The sequence below is a fragment of the Littorina saxatilis genome, linkage group LG4, assembly GCF_037325665.1.
Source record: "Littorina saxatilis isolate snail1 linkage group LG4, US_GU_Lsax_2.0, whole genome shotgun sequence".
In the NCBI taxonomy this organism is placed as follows: domain Eukaryota; kingdom Metazoa; phylum Mollusca; class Gastropoda; order Littorinimorpha; family Littorinidae; genus Littorina; species Littorina saxatilis.
In genome coordinates this window covers 36,191-52,774 of record NC_090248.1, presented here as the reverse complement: position 1 = coordinate 52,774, position 16,584 = coordinate 36,191, and the positions used below count along the sequence as shown (strand labels likewise).

The 16,584-nt window shown below is 40.5% G+C and overlaps 1 protein-coding gene across 1 annotated transcript in view; it reads left to right on the top strand.

Moving 5' to 3' along the window:
• The window catches only part of LOC138963706 (probable hexose phosphate transport protein), an 86,964-nt gene that overhangs the window by 52,237 nt on the left and 18,143 nt on the right, over window positions 1-16,584 (top strand). The window contains exon 7 of the mRNA XM_070335553.1: window positions 5,288-5,347. Coding sequence (XP_070191654.1) covers window positions 5,288-5,347 — 60 coding nt within the window. The remainder of the gene's footprint in view (window positions 1-5,287; window positions 5,348-16,584) is intronic.

The window sequence follows — 16,584 nt, the reverse complement described above, 5'->3', positions numbered from 1 at the left end:
TTGTGCTAACCATAGTGACTAAGATCTGTCTGTAAATGATAGGATTGTGACATGTACCAACCATAGTGGCTAAGAGCTGTCTGTGAATGATAGGATTGTGACATGTTGTGCCAACCATAGTGGCTAAGATGTGTCTGTGAAAGATAGGAATGTGACATGTTGTGCCAACCATAGTGGCTAAGATCTGTCTGTGAATGATAGGATTGTGACATGTGTCAACCATAGTGGCTAAGAGCTGTCTGTGAATGATAGGAATGTGACATGTACCAACCATAGTGGCTAAGAGCTGTCTGTGAATGATAGGATTGTGACATGTACCAACCATAGTGGCTAAGAGCTGTCTGTGAATGATAGTATTGTGACATGTACCAACCATAGTGGCTTAAAGATCTGTCTGTGAATGATAGGAATGTGACATGTACCAACCATAGTGGCTAAGAGCTGTCTGTGAATGATAGGATTGTGACATGTACCAACCATAGTGGCTAAGAGCTGTCTGTGAATGATAGGATTGTGACATGTACCAACCATAGTGGCTAAGAGCTGTCTGTGAATGATAGAATTGTGACATGTGTCAACCATATTGGCTAAGAGCTGTCTGTGAATGATAGGATTGTGACATGTACCAACCATAGTGGTTAAAATCTGTCTGTGAATGATAGGATTGTGACATGTTGTGCGAACCATAGTGGCTAAGAGCTGTCTGAATGATAGGATTGTGACATGTTGTGCTAACCATAGTGGCTAAGAGCTGTCTGAATGATAGGATTGTGACATGTACCAACCATAGTGGCTAAGAGCTGTCTGAATGATAGGATTGTGACATGTTGTGCTAACCATAGTGGCTAAGAGCTGTCTGTGAATGATAGGATTGTGACATGTACCAACCATAGGGGCTAAGATCTGTCTGTGAATGATAGGATTGTGACATGTACCAACCATAGTGGCTAAGAGCTGTCTGTGAATGATAGGATTGTGACATGTACCAACCATAGTGGCTAAGAGCTGTCTGTGAATGATAGGATTGTGACATGTTGTGCTAACCATAGTGGCTAAGATCTGTCTGTGAATGATAGGATTGTGACATGTATCAACCATAGTGGCTAAGATCTGTCTGTGAATGATAGGATTGAGACATTGCACCAACCATAGTGGCTAAGATCTGTCTGAATGATAGGAATGTGACATGTTGTGCTAACCATAATGGCTTAAAGTTGTCTGTGAATTATATGATTGTGACATGTTGTGCCAACCGTAGTGGCCAAGGGCTCTCTGTGAATTATATGACTGTGACACCTTTTGCCAACCATAGTGGTTACGATCTGTCTGTGAATTATATGATTGTGACACCTTTTTGCACCTCCCGCGGGTAAGGGGGAAGAATTTACCCGATGCTTACCCCAGCATGTCGTAAGAGGCAACTAACGGATTCTGTTTCTCTTTTTACCCTTGTTAAGTGTTTCTTGTATAGAATATAGTCAATTTTTGTAAAGATTTTAGTCAAGCACTATGTAAGAAATGTTAAGTCCTTTGTACTGGAAACTTGCATTCTCCCAGTAAGGTAATATATTGTACTACGTTGCAAGCCCCTGGAGCAAATTTTCGATTAGTGCTTTTGTGAACAAGAAACAATTGACAAGTGGCTCTATCCCATTTCCCCCCTTTCCTCGTCGCGATATAACCTTCGTGGTTGAAAACGACGTTAAACACCAAATAAAGAAAGACACCTTTTTGCAATCATACAGTCTCAGGACCACTGGGTAGGGCGGATGGTGGTGGTGAGAGCGAAGGGAGGGTGAATGTTTATGGTGTGCCGGCCTGCGAGATAAGAGATGTCATCAGAAGCTCGAGGTGAGGGTGAATGATGGTGGTTAGAGTTGAAGGAGGGGGATGTCCGCTCTGCCTTGTTGCCTTTCCAATTTCTTCAGGCCAGCGTCGGGGTGAGAATGTTTTAGATTGAATAGTGCTGTTCATATCAAGCAGAAATGGTGTTACGATAAACACTTGTAATTTTCTTGACCTGTCTAGCTGCTATTAATTATGTTTTTCTTGACATAAGCGTAAAAACGTGTTTTTCGTGTGAAATTCAAAATTGTGTACAACAGGCAAAGATTCATTTTCTATGCGACTCACCCCGATTAATATCTGTTATTGTGACAAAGAGGGTTGTGTTGATTAAAAAATTCATAAAAAGCCCATGTATGGTAGTAGCTTTGAACAACAAATTGATCGGTCAGTCGAAAATCAGTTAATGTGTCAGATGATGGTTTGTGTGTGTGTGTGTGTGTGTGTGTGTGTGTGTGTGTGTGTGTGTGTGTGTGTGTGTGTGTGTGTGTGTGTGTGTGTGTGTGTGTGTGTGTGTGTGCTCTCTCAGAATCTGGGAGTGTTTTAACATGCTGGAAAATATGGAAGAAAATGAACAGAGGCTGAGAACAATCTATTTTGTTTACTTACACCAAGAAAAAGTCTATAATGATACACACAAACCACAGAAAGAATCTAAAGTCTGAGGAGCACAAAACACTAAGCTTACACAGCAGAAGACTAAGTAATGTAAATATGACCAGCAAAGCAAGTATAAGACAAGGTAACATCATGAACAAGGCCGGAGGGGGGGAGGGGGGGCAGGGTGTTTTAAAGTACAAGTATAGGTACAAGTATAGGTGCAGAGATCTTGTTCAGGAAAAATACAACACGCGAGAACCACACCTGTCGACGATGTTAAGCAGGTTCCATCACTATGAAGACTAATTGTCAAGAAATGATTGAAATTAGACCCGGCATGAAAACAACACATAATATCTGTGACGGTAGGTTGTGTATTCATGCAAAAATACAGCGAAGTAGAACATACCAAAAACATATACAGATATCCGTCTATCTGATTGCATTCCACGTACGGGTTGATATAAAGATAGAAGTGTAATAAGCGAATTCATGGAATTGGGAACAAATATCGGCAAGATGAACTCGCAAATAAGCAGAATTGTTCTCTTTGTCGTAATTAACCTGAACATTGACTGAACAAAAAATGAATACAACCAAAACCAAAAGCATACAAATATGTACAGAGAAAGACTAGGCACATGATCAAGAATGAAAAGGACATAAGATTTAAAAACTGAAAGGCGTAAAACCAAGAGAGAGAGAGAGAGAGAGAGAGAGAGAGAGAGAGAGAGAGAGAGAGAGAGAGAGAGAGAGAGAGAGAGGCAGACAGACAGACAGACAGACAGACAGACAGACAGACAGACAGACAGACAAAAACAGAGAGAGAGATAGCGGGACGTGGGAGAGATTGTTTCAATCACCATTTAGTTGAGAGAATGTTGAGAACAATCAAGGCCAACCGATATGTGCATGTTACAAAACTGAACACAATGGATCGCTCAGTATCGGGAAACCATATACATAAAATATAAAAACATACAAGGCAGAAAGCAGACTTCACTTAGTTCTCATCATTGTCTGCTGGCTAGGTGTATATAACTGAGTCCCAAAAAGGAACATGTAAACAAACGAATTACACAGCGAAAATAACTCCGGCCTCTGCGCAACAATTTCGCATGGGTTTTAGAGCACAAAACTCATGGAAGTGTTGGAATTTAAGACCATATAACACAATGAGGGGGGCGGGTGGTAGCGTGGTGAAGTTCCACTGCTAGCAAAACATCCACCAACAAAATGAGCGTGTGCCCTAAGCCATATTTATAGCATCTTTATGAGATTGAAAATACGTCAACATATCATTTTGCTACAAAAATACTGCCTCTACGAAGTATTGGAAAAGAAACACAACCCTCAGCGAAACGAAATCTGAGAACCTAGTTACTTTTCTTCAAATAATTTGATATTTTTCTCTGCATAACAAAATCTGAAACAGAGTTAATGTGCTGTGAATTACCAAACGTTTTAACAACAAAAAACACCCAAAAATGGAGTATACTACATGGGTTACTGTATCGTACCAGATTTACACAAGGTAATTTTTTTATGTTGAACTGCGAGCGATAGCGAGCTGTTCACCATTTAAAAAAACAACGAGTGTACATCTGGTAGTACGACACAACAACTCATGTAGTATTCTGTTTATCCTACATACTGAACTTGTATACGTGTATTTTAATCAAAACGTCACGCAGTGGACGCGTCCAAATTGAAGACGCTTCTTTTGGAACCTCATCCAAGCTATTCCAAAGCCTCGTTCAATCTCAGTGACGTCAAAGCAAAGACACGTCACTCTAGAAAGTGTAGCGTGACCTGGAAGTTTTGAAACTTCTACCAGGAGAAACAGAATAGTGTAAAAGGGTTCCATAATGACGTTTGTCTCGGTGACTGGCATCATAAGCAGTCGGAAAAGCAGGTCCCTGCCAAACTCGTTTGACATGACCTTATTTACATGATATACACACGTGTGGTTTGAACGATATTGTTATTTCATGAGTGTCTCCCTCACGTATATAGGATACAACTTGATACCAACTTTTTACATACATGTAACAAGGTCTCCTTCAACGTTAATTTACAAAACACTGAACGGCCGGGACATCTGTGTCGGCCTGTGAGAATGTGGCAACAGTGTATCAAATCAATTGACTAGCAAGCAGGTATCAATCCAAGAAAATGTTATCAAAACCGAAGCAAAACGTCATTTTTTACGGCATCAAGTAATGGTTATACAGAAAGAAATGATCAGGCCACGACTGGTTGCAGGTGAACCAAAGTCAGTACAAAAAAAGAATTAACACTTCACTTTGTCCGTATGCGTCGCTTTTTCTTTTCTTTTTAGGCGGTAGATGCGAGTCCTAAAAAGACACAAGAATTAGCTAACACAAACAGCTTTTTAAAAAAACCAACCGACAATAACAGAGAATGCACACAGTTTCTGACAAACCAAATGTATGTATGAACAAGTCAAGACTGAATGAGAAATCTGATTTTTGCGCTGTTTTGCGGTACGTAAAGGACCAGCGCAATAACCAGCGTGTAATGCTGAAAGGTTTATATTTTTGTGTCAGCGTGCTCACATTGAGGTAGCATCCTGACTCTTTGCATGGGGGTAGTGTGCACGAGTCAGTGAAAGGGGGAAGGGAACATCTTATCTTCATTGTTTACTGATAAGCGGTATGGTTTTACCCCAGCGCAGCGCCTTGGCTGACACGAAAAAGAAACCAGACCACCCCCAATGATGGTACCGTTAGGAGTCTCACTTCGAACTCAGGAAATGCCTTTCCCTAAGACACTGCCTGGTGGCTGAGAGTGGTCAGTGATTGTCTCTTGTTTTTTGCAGGTTTATGTTCAAGCAAACATGGGATGGAGATCAACTCACTTCTGGCCAGCCTTGTGTGTGGTAAGTACTGTATGATTGAAGTGTGCGCGTGTGTGTGTGTGTGTGTGTGTTTGCAAGTTAGCTGGTGACTGTTGTAAACAACAGATTATCAGTGTGTCTCATGAACACACAACCTTTCGAATTTTCTGTACAAAAAGAAAAAACACATTTTTTTTTTACAGATTTCATGCGCCTGTGCCACAGTGCGGTTGTGCCTCTTCTTTCGACTTGCGAAGATTCTTCTCATCCGCCGTGTTAGTGGCATGTAGCTTATCGTCTCCACATTACCAAAAAATGATGCTTGACCCTAACATTTTCCACGGCTAAAAGCAGAAGTGTTTTTTTGGACAGATTTTTAGCTGGACCATGCAGCATTAGTGTTGAAAGTCGATTGTCTGTCCTACTGTACATGTAACAGAGGACATCGTCAGTTCAGTACTGAAATGAACGGTTTTCGCATATTTCAAGACAACTACGATGTAAACAGACCACACGAAGGCTCAAAACATTTTGACCATGTAATCATAGCACCAACCTCTCAAATGAATGCAGGTACATTGCGAAAAATAACCTGCCAACTTTATTTTTTGCGAATGAGCCAATCCAACATGTGACTTTAAAATCAGGGGACCTTACTCAGTTGCTTGGGGGTCGTTCATTTCGGAACAGGTTTTGTTACCAATAACTAACTGAATACTAAAGTGAAACTGTATGGTCTCAGGTACATTAAGCATAACTGTAACTCATACTGTTAGTTGCTAATCGATGAAACAGTGCAGCCAGGGTCATCAAATCGTAAAATGCATGGTCGGCGATTAAACCGTCAATACCCCTAAAATGTGCAGAGCCGACACACACACAAAAATAGATCTAACTCGACCTGTCCACAATTAATCCAAACGCCCGCAGAAAAATGTGCCTTGTCAAACATTCTAATCTATTGTTACTGACAAAATCGTTATTGAAACAATCACAGTTCGCTATGGGCACTTCGTTCAATAAATCATTTTCTCGATTTGCTCTATAAATCTCTTAGCGCACTGTGATGTCTCAATAACTTAAATAATGATAACAATATTAGGGTTACTAAATGGGGACGAAATGCCAACCAAAAAAGCTAAAGTTGTACCGAAATATTGGCAAAACTATTAAGTCTAGTGGCCGTGTCTGGCGAAGTCTAAGAAGAGCGAATCACATGCATTTTGGTGATCTAATTAAGATCAGTGCAACAACAAAGCTAGTCAGTCACGAGTCACGTCGCGGCACTGCAGCCGTTGGCGAACCAAGCAACGTGTCCCATCTCAGGTTAGACGCAGCATTAGGGCAACACAATGCAGTACACAAATGAACATGGAAACAAACAAAAAACACCAAATTGTGTTTGGAAAAACATGAGCCTGCTTCGCATCGAGTTTATTTGACCTAGGTCTCTACTTCCACAGAATCTCTCAGACCTGCGAACCGATCTCTCGCTACGGTCAGTCGCGCCAGAGACATAGATGTAGGTCTATGGTCGCGCTCATCAGTGACTTGCGCTGTTGCCGAAATTCCAGTCTTTCTGAGACCCCCCGCGGGTTAGGGGGAGTCCCATATTGGTTGGGACTAGAAAGAATTTACCCGATGCTACCCAGCATGTCGTAAGAGGCGACTAACGGTTCTGTTTCTTCTCTTCTTTTGTCTTATTTCTGCCTTACCAGTCCTTTCACCTATATTTCCTTCCAAGAAAACTCTCCCTACTATTCCCTGCAGTTTTCCAATTCTTTTCTTGTTGTCTTATTTCTACCTGACTGGATCCATCACCTTTATTTCACTTACCAAAAGTCTTCTTTTCCACATCCTTATTTCTCTGCACCCCGCATGTCGTATGAGGCGACTAACGGATTCTGTTTCTCCTTTAACCCTTGTTAAGTGGTTCTTGTATAGAATATAGTCAATGTTTGTAAAGATTTTAGTCAAGCAGTATGTAAGAAATGTTTAGTCCTTTGTACTGGAAACTTGCATTCTCCCAGTATGGTCATATATTGTACTACGTTGCAAGCCCCTGGAGCAATTTTTTGATTAGTGCTTTTGTGAACAAGAAACACTTAACAAGTGGCTGACTATCCCATCTCCCCCCTTTCCCCTATCCCATTTCCCCCTTTCCCTCGTCGCGATATAACCTTCGTGGTTGAAAACGACGTTAAACACCAAATAAAGAAAGAAAGAAAGAAAGTCTTTCTGAGTCTAAAACTGATCTCCATTAATCTTTCTCCAATGTAGCAAAGATCACAGTGCTTTAAATTGAAAAACTTAAAAGAAAATGTTTAAATAAAATAAACGAATCGATCCTCTAGAATTAAAGGTAGTTTCTGGAGAGTGTTATTATGACTGATTTTAATGCAGGAATTTTCTGATGTGACTGAATGTAAGGACTGGTTTTGTTGACATGCATCTTGACTGTAAATACTGTGGGTTTTGTTTATCTAAAGTAAACTTGTCTTTGTTAACTTGCATATATATATTAGGTGTCTTGTGTTGTGTGTGTGCACCCAAATGCAGTATACCTATTTTGTACTGCAGGAGGTACAATTTTGGTACGTTTGCAGCACATTTAAGGTACGTACAGAAAATGTACCAAATTGGAACCATGCTGAAACTATGCTGAAAAGATACCAAAAATATACCAAAAATATACCTCCAAGTACTGAAAACGTACCTCCCTATTTAAAAGTATCAACATGTACTGAAAATATACTAAATATGTACTGTTATTACTAACAGCTATTGTGTTTTCAGCGTAGCAATAGGGCCCGATATTTAGACGAGACAAGTATAATGCCGACGAGTCGAAGACGAGTCGCATTATACTTGTTCGAGTCTAAATATCGGACCCTATTGCTACGCTGAAAACACAATAGCGTTTATATAGCTATTCTGACATTAAATTCTGTGTTAGAATCATGTTTTTGTCAGCGACAAGTACCAGAATGGTCCATGTCGTTGATTGCAGACGACGGTTCCCTTTCCGCATGAAGCCACGGAAATAACCGAACATTGAAAAACCCACGGACATGTAATACGGAGAAAACTCGAGATAACCGGATGCTTAGCATTACGTCAATATGTTAGGAATCATATGACGTCATGACGTATCATGCTTGCCTACGTAGATTGTATGTTCGAAAGTCTGACTTCTGTTGGGAATTCGCGTGGTGAAGACAGCGGTAAATCTGTAGATGATAAGAGAACAAGGATTGTCTCAGAAGAAACGACGAAATGTTTCAGACCGGTAACTTCATTTCAACATTGCACTATACAATGGACGTTCTATGTGACAGGAGAGTTTGCTGATTTTGTGTTAAACATTGGAGAGATCGTCTGCTAGAATCCGAGATAGGTCGCTTCAGATTGCAGCTTCTGGAAATTTGCAAGGTTTGTTGCCTGTTAAAGAACTGGATTTTACACGTAATGTAGGGCCTATGTCATGTACAGTAAGCAACAACAAAAACACACACAAAGCAAATGGCATCGTCTGTCGACTAGTCACAGAGTGACAGAAACAAACCTGGCGAGGTATGCGTGTACTTTATACACGTGGAAGAAACCGGAACCACGCGTCTTTGTTATTGCCGATATCGTTTGGATATCGGCAAAAATGGCCAACTTTTGTATCGTTATGCTTTGATGATCGGAAAAGGGATGTGTGAGACCATCCAATCACAGCCCCCGAATTCCCCCACGTGTCCATCAGAATAGCTATATATGCACATCATGAAAGTTTTTGGGAATATTGCTATCATTTATAAATTGGAAAAACTGAGAAAAGTCAACACAATTTGCAGTGGCAATCTTCGGCTTTTAATATCAGAAAAAGCAAAAATAACAATAATGCATTCACATGAATCCATGTGTATATCTATATATGCACACACACAATGCAAATAACAAATAGTGCAAATGTACCACAAATATACTGCAACTGTACTGATTAATAGCTGCTTTGGAGGCACACCTCACAGATACTGAAAGCAATATACTAATAATATACTGCCCTAGAAGTTAAAGAATGTACCATAAGTATACTGATTATGAACTGCTGCAAGGTATTATACCAAAAATGTACTAAAAGTATACTAATAATATACTTCTCTAGAGGTTTAAGAAAAATTGCCACAGAAAAAAGAATGTACCATAAGTATACTGATTATGTACTGCTGCCGAGGTATACCAAAAATATACTAAAAGTATACCAATAATATACTTCCCCAGAGGTTTATAAAAAATTGCCACAGAAAAACAAATGTACCATAAGTATACTGATTATGTACTGCTGGCGAGGTATACCAAAAATGTACTGAAAGTATACTAATAATATACTTCTCTGGAGGTTTAAGAATAATTGCCAAAGAAAAAAGAATGTACCATAAGTATACTGATTATGTACTGCTGCCGAGGTATACCAAAAATGTACTGCAAAGATTTGGGGGGGGGGGGGGGGGGAGGGGGGATAGAAAGGGAAAAAAATTATACACACAGAAATATGCCCAGTACACAAGAAAATAACTCATCAAAATGTCCATACCATAGAACATGGCTGGAGATCACATAAAGACACTGACAAACTATGACTAGAACTCTCATACCAACAATAGGAGAGAAACAATTTGATGTACATACAACAGAACGTGACTAGATAAAAAATATACCACACAGATAACGATCATATGGCAAAAAAATTGGCATATTAGAATCGAAGGGATCTTAAAGAAAATAAAGTCGGTACATACATCCGAACAACCATAGGTCCTGGCACATGGCACAATAATATATTACATCAGAACGTAAAAGTTACTTCGAATTCTTACCTTTACAAATGGCTGCAGACAGCGTAATTGCTCCGCAGCACCGTCCTAATCTCCGCAGCACCGTCCTAATCCTCGCCGCACCGTCCTAATCCTCGCCGACGAGCTGCCCTCATTGCTTGCCCTCATTGCTTGCCACGGTGTAAGCTGAAATGATATATTCAGCAGGTTCAGACAAAATTATAATTCAAATTAAAGCCTGCAAGAAAATATTAATATCCATGCATCCAAACCTCTGTACTTGAAGTCTTTTCTTTAACTTTACCAGCAGAATACCACTTGTGCAATCAATTAATATGAATGCATCTCTGTCTGCTTCAGATCCGGGGTGTTCCTCCGGACAAGATTTTTAACTTTTTAAAAGAGATCAAGATTTTTTTTTACAAGATTTGAAGTACCAGAAGTGATAGTGATTAATTTTTAGAACCTTCTTTTACAGTGATAGATTTGAATTTTTTGTTTGTTTGTTTAACGCCCAGCCGACCACGAAGGGCCATATCAGGGCGGTGCTGCTTTGACATTTAACGTGCGCCACACACAAGACAGAAGTCGCAGCACAGGCTTCATGTCTCACCCAGTCACATTATTCTGACACCGGACCAACCAGTCCTAGCACAAACCCCATAATGCCAGACGCCAGGCGGAGCAGCCACTAGATTGCCAATTTTAAAGTCTTAGGTATGACCCGGCCGGGGTTTGAACCCACGACCTCCCGATCACGGGGCTGACGCCTTACCACAAGGCCAACCGTGCCGGTATAGATCTGAATGTAAATAATCTGAAAGTAGAACTTGCCACGTGAAGTGAAAAAAAAATAACTGCATCGGTCTCGAATAGCAGCTAGCATCAGCTGAAGGTACATTAAAAACAAAAAAAACAAACCTGTCTGCTTCAGATACAAGAGAGCAATAGCAGTTGTAATTCAATCAAGTTAGTGTTTTCATGAAACAGTTCCTGTGACTGGTCAGAATGCCCCAACTCATTAAAAATTACCGGTCATCAATTGTCGATGAACACTTGCTAATAAAGCCAATAACTACCTGCTGGCAAGGCGGAAGATTGTTCTTGCTCAACCAATGCAATTTCTGTTGCTCCAGCCTTAAACAGCATTTCCTGCTGAAGAGATGATAAACAATAATAACTAACTAAACTTGTGAAACTACTTGGCAGATGCAAGTCCCTTTGTCCAATTTTACTTGTCAGCTACATAGCTGCCAACCCCTGTGAGTAGCATTTTGGAACGTTCACCCAATTTTAGAGTAGCATGGTGTTTAAGCGTAGCATTAGCATACCGTACTTTCCGGGTCATAAGGCGCGACTTTTTTCCTCGAGTTCGACCCCTGCGTCTTGTATAACGAAGCGCCTAATCCGTGTATGAAATACGAAAAAAATCAAAGGAAAAAAATCAAAGAGACCGCTTGAGTACCAGTCAAACAGCTTGTGATAATGCATGTTTCAGCTACTAGGTACTGCCCTGCCTTTGATCTGGCCGCACACACAGATTTCCACTCTGTTAAACTCGGTCACTGACCGGTCACTGACCCCGATGCAGGAAGTGTTTCCTCTCTCAGATATGACAGGGGAACCACCTCTCATGGCAAAAACTGGGTCATTGACCCCTGGGAAGAAGGTCGTGTCTTTTAACAAGGCCACCCAGCTATCACAATGCCTTTGATCTGGCCGCACACACATATTTTCACTCAGTTAAAGTCGGTCCGATGCAGGAAGTGTTTCCTCTCTCAGATATGACAGGGGAACCACCTCTCATGGCAAAAACTGGGTCATTTTGGTGCGCCCTATCGGCCCCCTGCGTCCAATGGGTGACTGGATTACAATTTTTGAGTCACTTGAGAAAAAGTGACTCTATGTAATCGGTTAGTGTTAGTCTGTCCGGCCGGCCGTCCGGCCGGCCGTCCGTAGACACCACCTTAACGTTGGACTTTTCTCGGAAACTATCAAAGCGATCGGGCTCATATTTTGTTTAGTCGTGACCTCCAATGACCTCTACACTTTAACGATGGTTTCGTTGACCTTTGACCTTTTTCAAGGTCACAGGTCAGCGTCAAAGGAAAAATTAGACATTTTATATCTTTGACAAAGTTCATCGGATGTGATTGAAACTTTGTAGGATTATTCTTTACATCAAAGTATTTACATCTGTAGCCTTTTACGAACGTTATCAGAAAAACAAGGGAGATAACTAGCCTTTTCTGTTCGGCAACACACAACTTAACGTTGGGCTTTTCTCGGAAACTATAAAAGTGACCGGGCTCAAATTTTATGTGAACGTGACTCATTGTGTTGTGAATAGCAATTTCTTCCTGTCCATCTGATGCCTCATATAATATTCAGAACTGCGAAAGTGACTCGATCGAGCGTTTGCTCTTCTTGTTTTTGAGTCACTTGAGAAAAAGTGACTCTATGTAATCGGTCAGTGTTAGTCTGTCCGGCCGGCCGTTTATGACTTTTCATTGTGGATTTTGCGATTACAGAGATAAGTTGCAAATTGACCATGAGTCGCCGCGGTAATTATAAACATTGATTGGGTCTTTGAGAGTGAATGCTTACAATCGTTGTCCTCGGAAACACAAATCCAAAGCCGCGATGGTTCCACACATCAAACAATCAGCCTGATTGGCTTTTACTTTGACAATCCACGTTTCACCTGAAAGCTCAAACCCATTCACCACCTCGATTTATTGCATGGGGAACATGAGATTTATTTCCCAGGTGTTTGTAAATGAAAACTCGTGAAAATGATGACAAAGTTCATTGTTACCCATACACGCAAAGTCCGTCCAATTCTTTGGCAAAAATCTTTGAAAACTAGTTATTCGTCCGCATCGGCGTGGAACCTGTACCATTATCTTCACGACCCTTACGCTTCCTCCGTTTTATTCTGCCTCCCATTTCCGGTGCACGGTGCAAGCATCATTATTAAATCTGCTTACAACTTTCCAAGAGCATAGCATATTCTAATCAAATTCACGATTGGCCAGTCACCAGATATGCGAATGCTTGCAACAAAATTCACAAATGGCTATATAAGCAAGTCACGTGCACAACATCGAGTCATAACGGAATGGTATCCAGGCATCAGTAGTACTTGGCTAGTTACGCTATGTTCATTATTGATTGTCGAGGGATAAGTGAACATATTGCATGCTTGTCATTTTTTTGTTGAGCATAGCAGCTTTTGGCTTGGCATAGCAATGACTGCAAAATCGGAGCATGCTACGCCAAACATTGTAGCAGTTGGCAGGTATGCAGCTATCATACCTAACATACCTTGTGTAGCATAGCTGGTAACCAGCTCCCCCTCCAGCTGGCGCTGTCTTGCCTCCAGGCTAGTGACCTTGGCCTGCAGGTCCTTGACCTGCTCCCTCAGTGCAGCTGCATTCGCCTTGCAGGCCTCAGTGCAGGCCAGGTGCTGTGGTTAGAACTGAAAAAAAGAATACCAATTATGAACATAAATAAAAATGTACTAAAGCATTAACCAAAACTGTCCTTATCTACTTGTACTCCAAACTTCCTCAACCAAAAATTATATACACAAGGTTTTTATACAGCAGTATCTACACTTTTCTTTTCTATCATTTTTCGTATTTGGCTTATTTTTATCATATACAGGCTACCATCAAACAATTGCTTATCCATCTGGACAATAATATGTTTATTTTTAATCCAATTAATCCATACTTTGGGTAATGCGTTTATTAATGCCCAATAATCCAATAAAATATTTGCATTATTTTTTCCAATTTGTATATATACCTCTGCTGCTGACTTCAATCTCTTTTCTTCCACTATAAACAAATCACTTACTCGTTCAATCCCAGCATTTTTCCAATACAAATAAAACAACATTTTCCCTTTATACCGAATCAAATCATTACTCCACAAAATCTGTTTATAAAAATTGTTTACATCAATCTTATCATGTTCCATCCTACGCTTGTAAGTCAAATGTGTCCACACTACCCTCTGCCAAAATGGGCTTCCAATCATTGTCAAATTCAATTCCTTACTCGGTTTAACATTCAAATCAAAACAACCATACCCTGAAGCAACATGTTCCAGAAACCATAGTGGTATAAACGTCCAATGTGCTCCCTTCTTTTCATACAAATGTCCGACCCATTGTAAATAAAAAGACTCTTGCATCCTGTGCACATTTAGCATTTTCAACCCACCGTCACTTATTTCTTTCTCCATTACTTTTCTTTTCACTTTTTCAAATGCTTTTTTATTCGAACACTTTCTCTGCCAAATAAACTTATAAAACAATCTATTTAACTCTGTCAAAACCCGATCTGGCAATCCAATCGTCTGCATCACAAATACTAGCTGTGAAATAAAAAAACATTTGATTATTACAATTTTACCGTGAATCCTTAAATCTCGTCGACTCCATATCTTAATCAACTTCTTAATCTTCTGAACTCTTAATACCCAATTCTGTTCAACAGTTATTGCTCTATCATTATTTACGAAATATATACCTAAAATCTTAATCTTCTCTGTGCACTCAAAGGGCAACTTTTGCTGACCACAATGCTGTCCAATTTTCATTATTTTGGTTTTATTGACATTCAGGGTCAGTCCTGAAAACTTTGCAAACTGTATTATTATATCTTTAACTTTAAAGACATCACCACTGTTCTGTAAAAATATTGTTGTATCGTCTGCTAACTGTTTAATTTTTAGGGCACTCTCCTCGCCCACCTTTGAGGGTAATTCAACACCCGTTATATCACTTTTCCTAATTTTAATGGCAAGTATTTCCACCGCCAATATAAAGGCCAGGGGTGAAAATGGACAACCTTGTCTTATACCACACTTCAAGGGAAACGGTTCTGAAATCCACCCTCCGTGATTAATACTACTAAAAGTGTCTGTCATTAAAAGCTTAACCCATTTTTGAAAATCTTCACCAAAACCATATGATCTAAATGCTTCTATATATATATACGACTAGTGTCTGTGTGTGTGTGTGTCTGTGTGTCTGTGTGTCTGTGTGTCTGTGCGCGATGCGCGGCCAAGGTTCTCGATGGATCTGTTTCAAATTTGGTGATCATATTCAGGTACACCCTGGACACAACCTGGTCGATGAGATATTTCAACACGTGCTCTCAGCGCGCAGCGCGGAACCGATTTTGGTTCCACCTCAGCTATTTTGGTTCCACCTCAGCTTACCCGGGCCCCCATACCGACACACCATAGCCGCTACACCACATCACAACGCCAAAGTTCTCGGTGGTTCTTTTTCAAATTTGGACACCGTATTCAGCTACACCCCGGACACAATATCATCGATGAGATATTTCAACACGTGCTCTCAGCGCGCAGCGCTAAACTCATGTTCGTTTTTGTGTTCATTTCACCATTATAAGTAACTCTTCCTTATCTTCTCCAGTGTTTGGCGTTTATCTCCCTTCCTTCGTGTGGCTTTCCCGTTCAGTTGTAAGTTACTATTTATTTTTAGAATGTCACTGCGCTGTCCAGAACGCTTCCCTTGCACCCGTAAGTTGTTCTTACTGTCAAAGTGAAAAGGTCGAATCAATTTATAGCCACGCGAAAAATACACTCTCACCTATCTCTATATATTTATAGATACAGATATGCATATATATATACGGCTTCTCTGTGTGTGTGTGTGTTTGTGTGTGTGTGTAGGCAAAAACCTATGTATTATAGAGTTCTGTTTGTGATGGGGTCTAGCGGCTTTTGTCTGTCTGTATGTTCTGGCATGTGAGAAGCCACAGTAGATAATATAGGGCTAAGAAATAAGCTCTAAAATTCTCAATCCCGTTTGACAGGACTTCGCCATTCAAAGGTGATTGTGGTAAACCGCCACGCTGTCTGTCTCTGTCGCGCCGTTCACCCCAAATTCCCGTTTCTGAGAGTGACTATTTTTAGAATGTCACTGCGCTGTCCAGAACGCTTCCCTTGCACCCGTAAGTTGTTCTTACTGTCAAAGTGAAAAGGTCGAATCAATTTATAGCCACGCGAAAAATACACTCTCACCTATCTCTATATATTTATAGATACAGATATGCATATATATATATACGGCTTCTCTGTGTGTGTGTTTGTGTGTGTGTGTGTGGGGGAAAAAACCTGTTGATTGTAGAGTTCTGTTTGTGATGGGGTCTAGCGGCTTTTGTCTGTCTGTATGTTCTGGCATTTGAGAAGCCACAACAGATAATATAGGGCTAAGAAATAAGCTCTAAAATTCTCAATCCCGTTTGACAGGACTTCGCTTGCAGAGGTGATTGTGATGAACCGCCACGCTGTCTGTCTCTGTCTCGCGATTCACCCCGGCGAAGCCGGGTATTCCTCTAGTCTGTCATAAATTCCTTATAAATGGAATCAAACGCTTTACGATAGTCAAGGGCCAATATAAACCCAGACTTA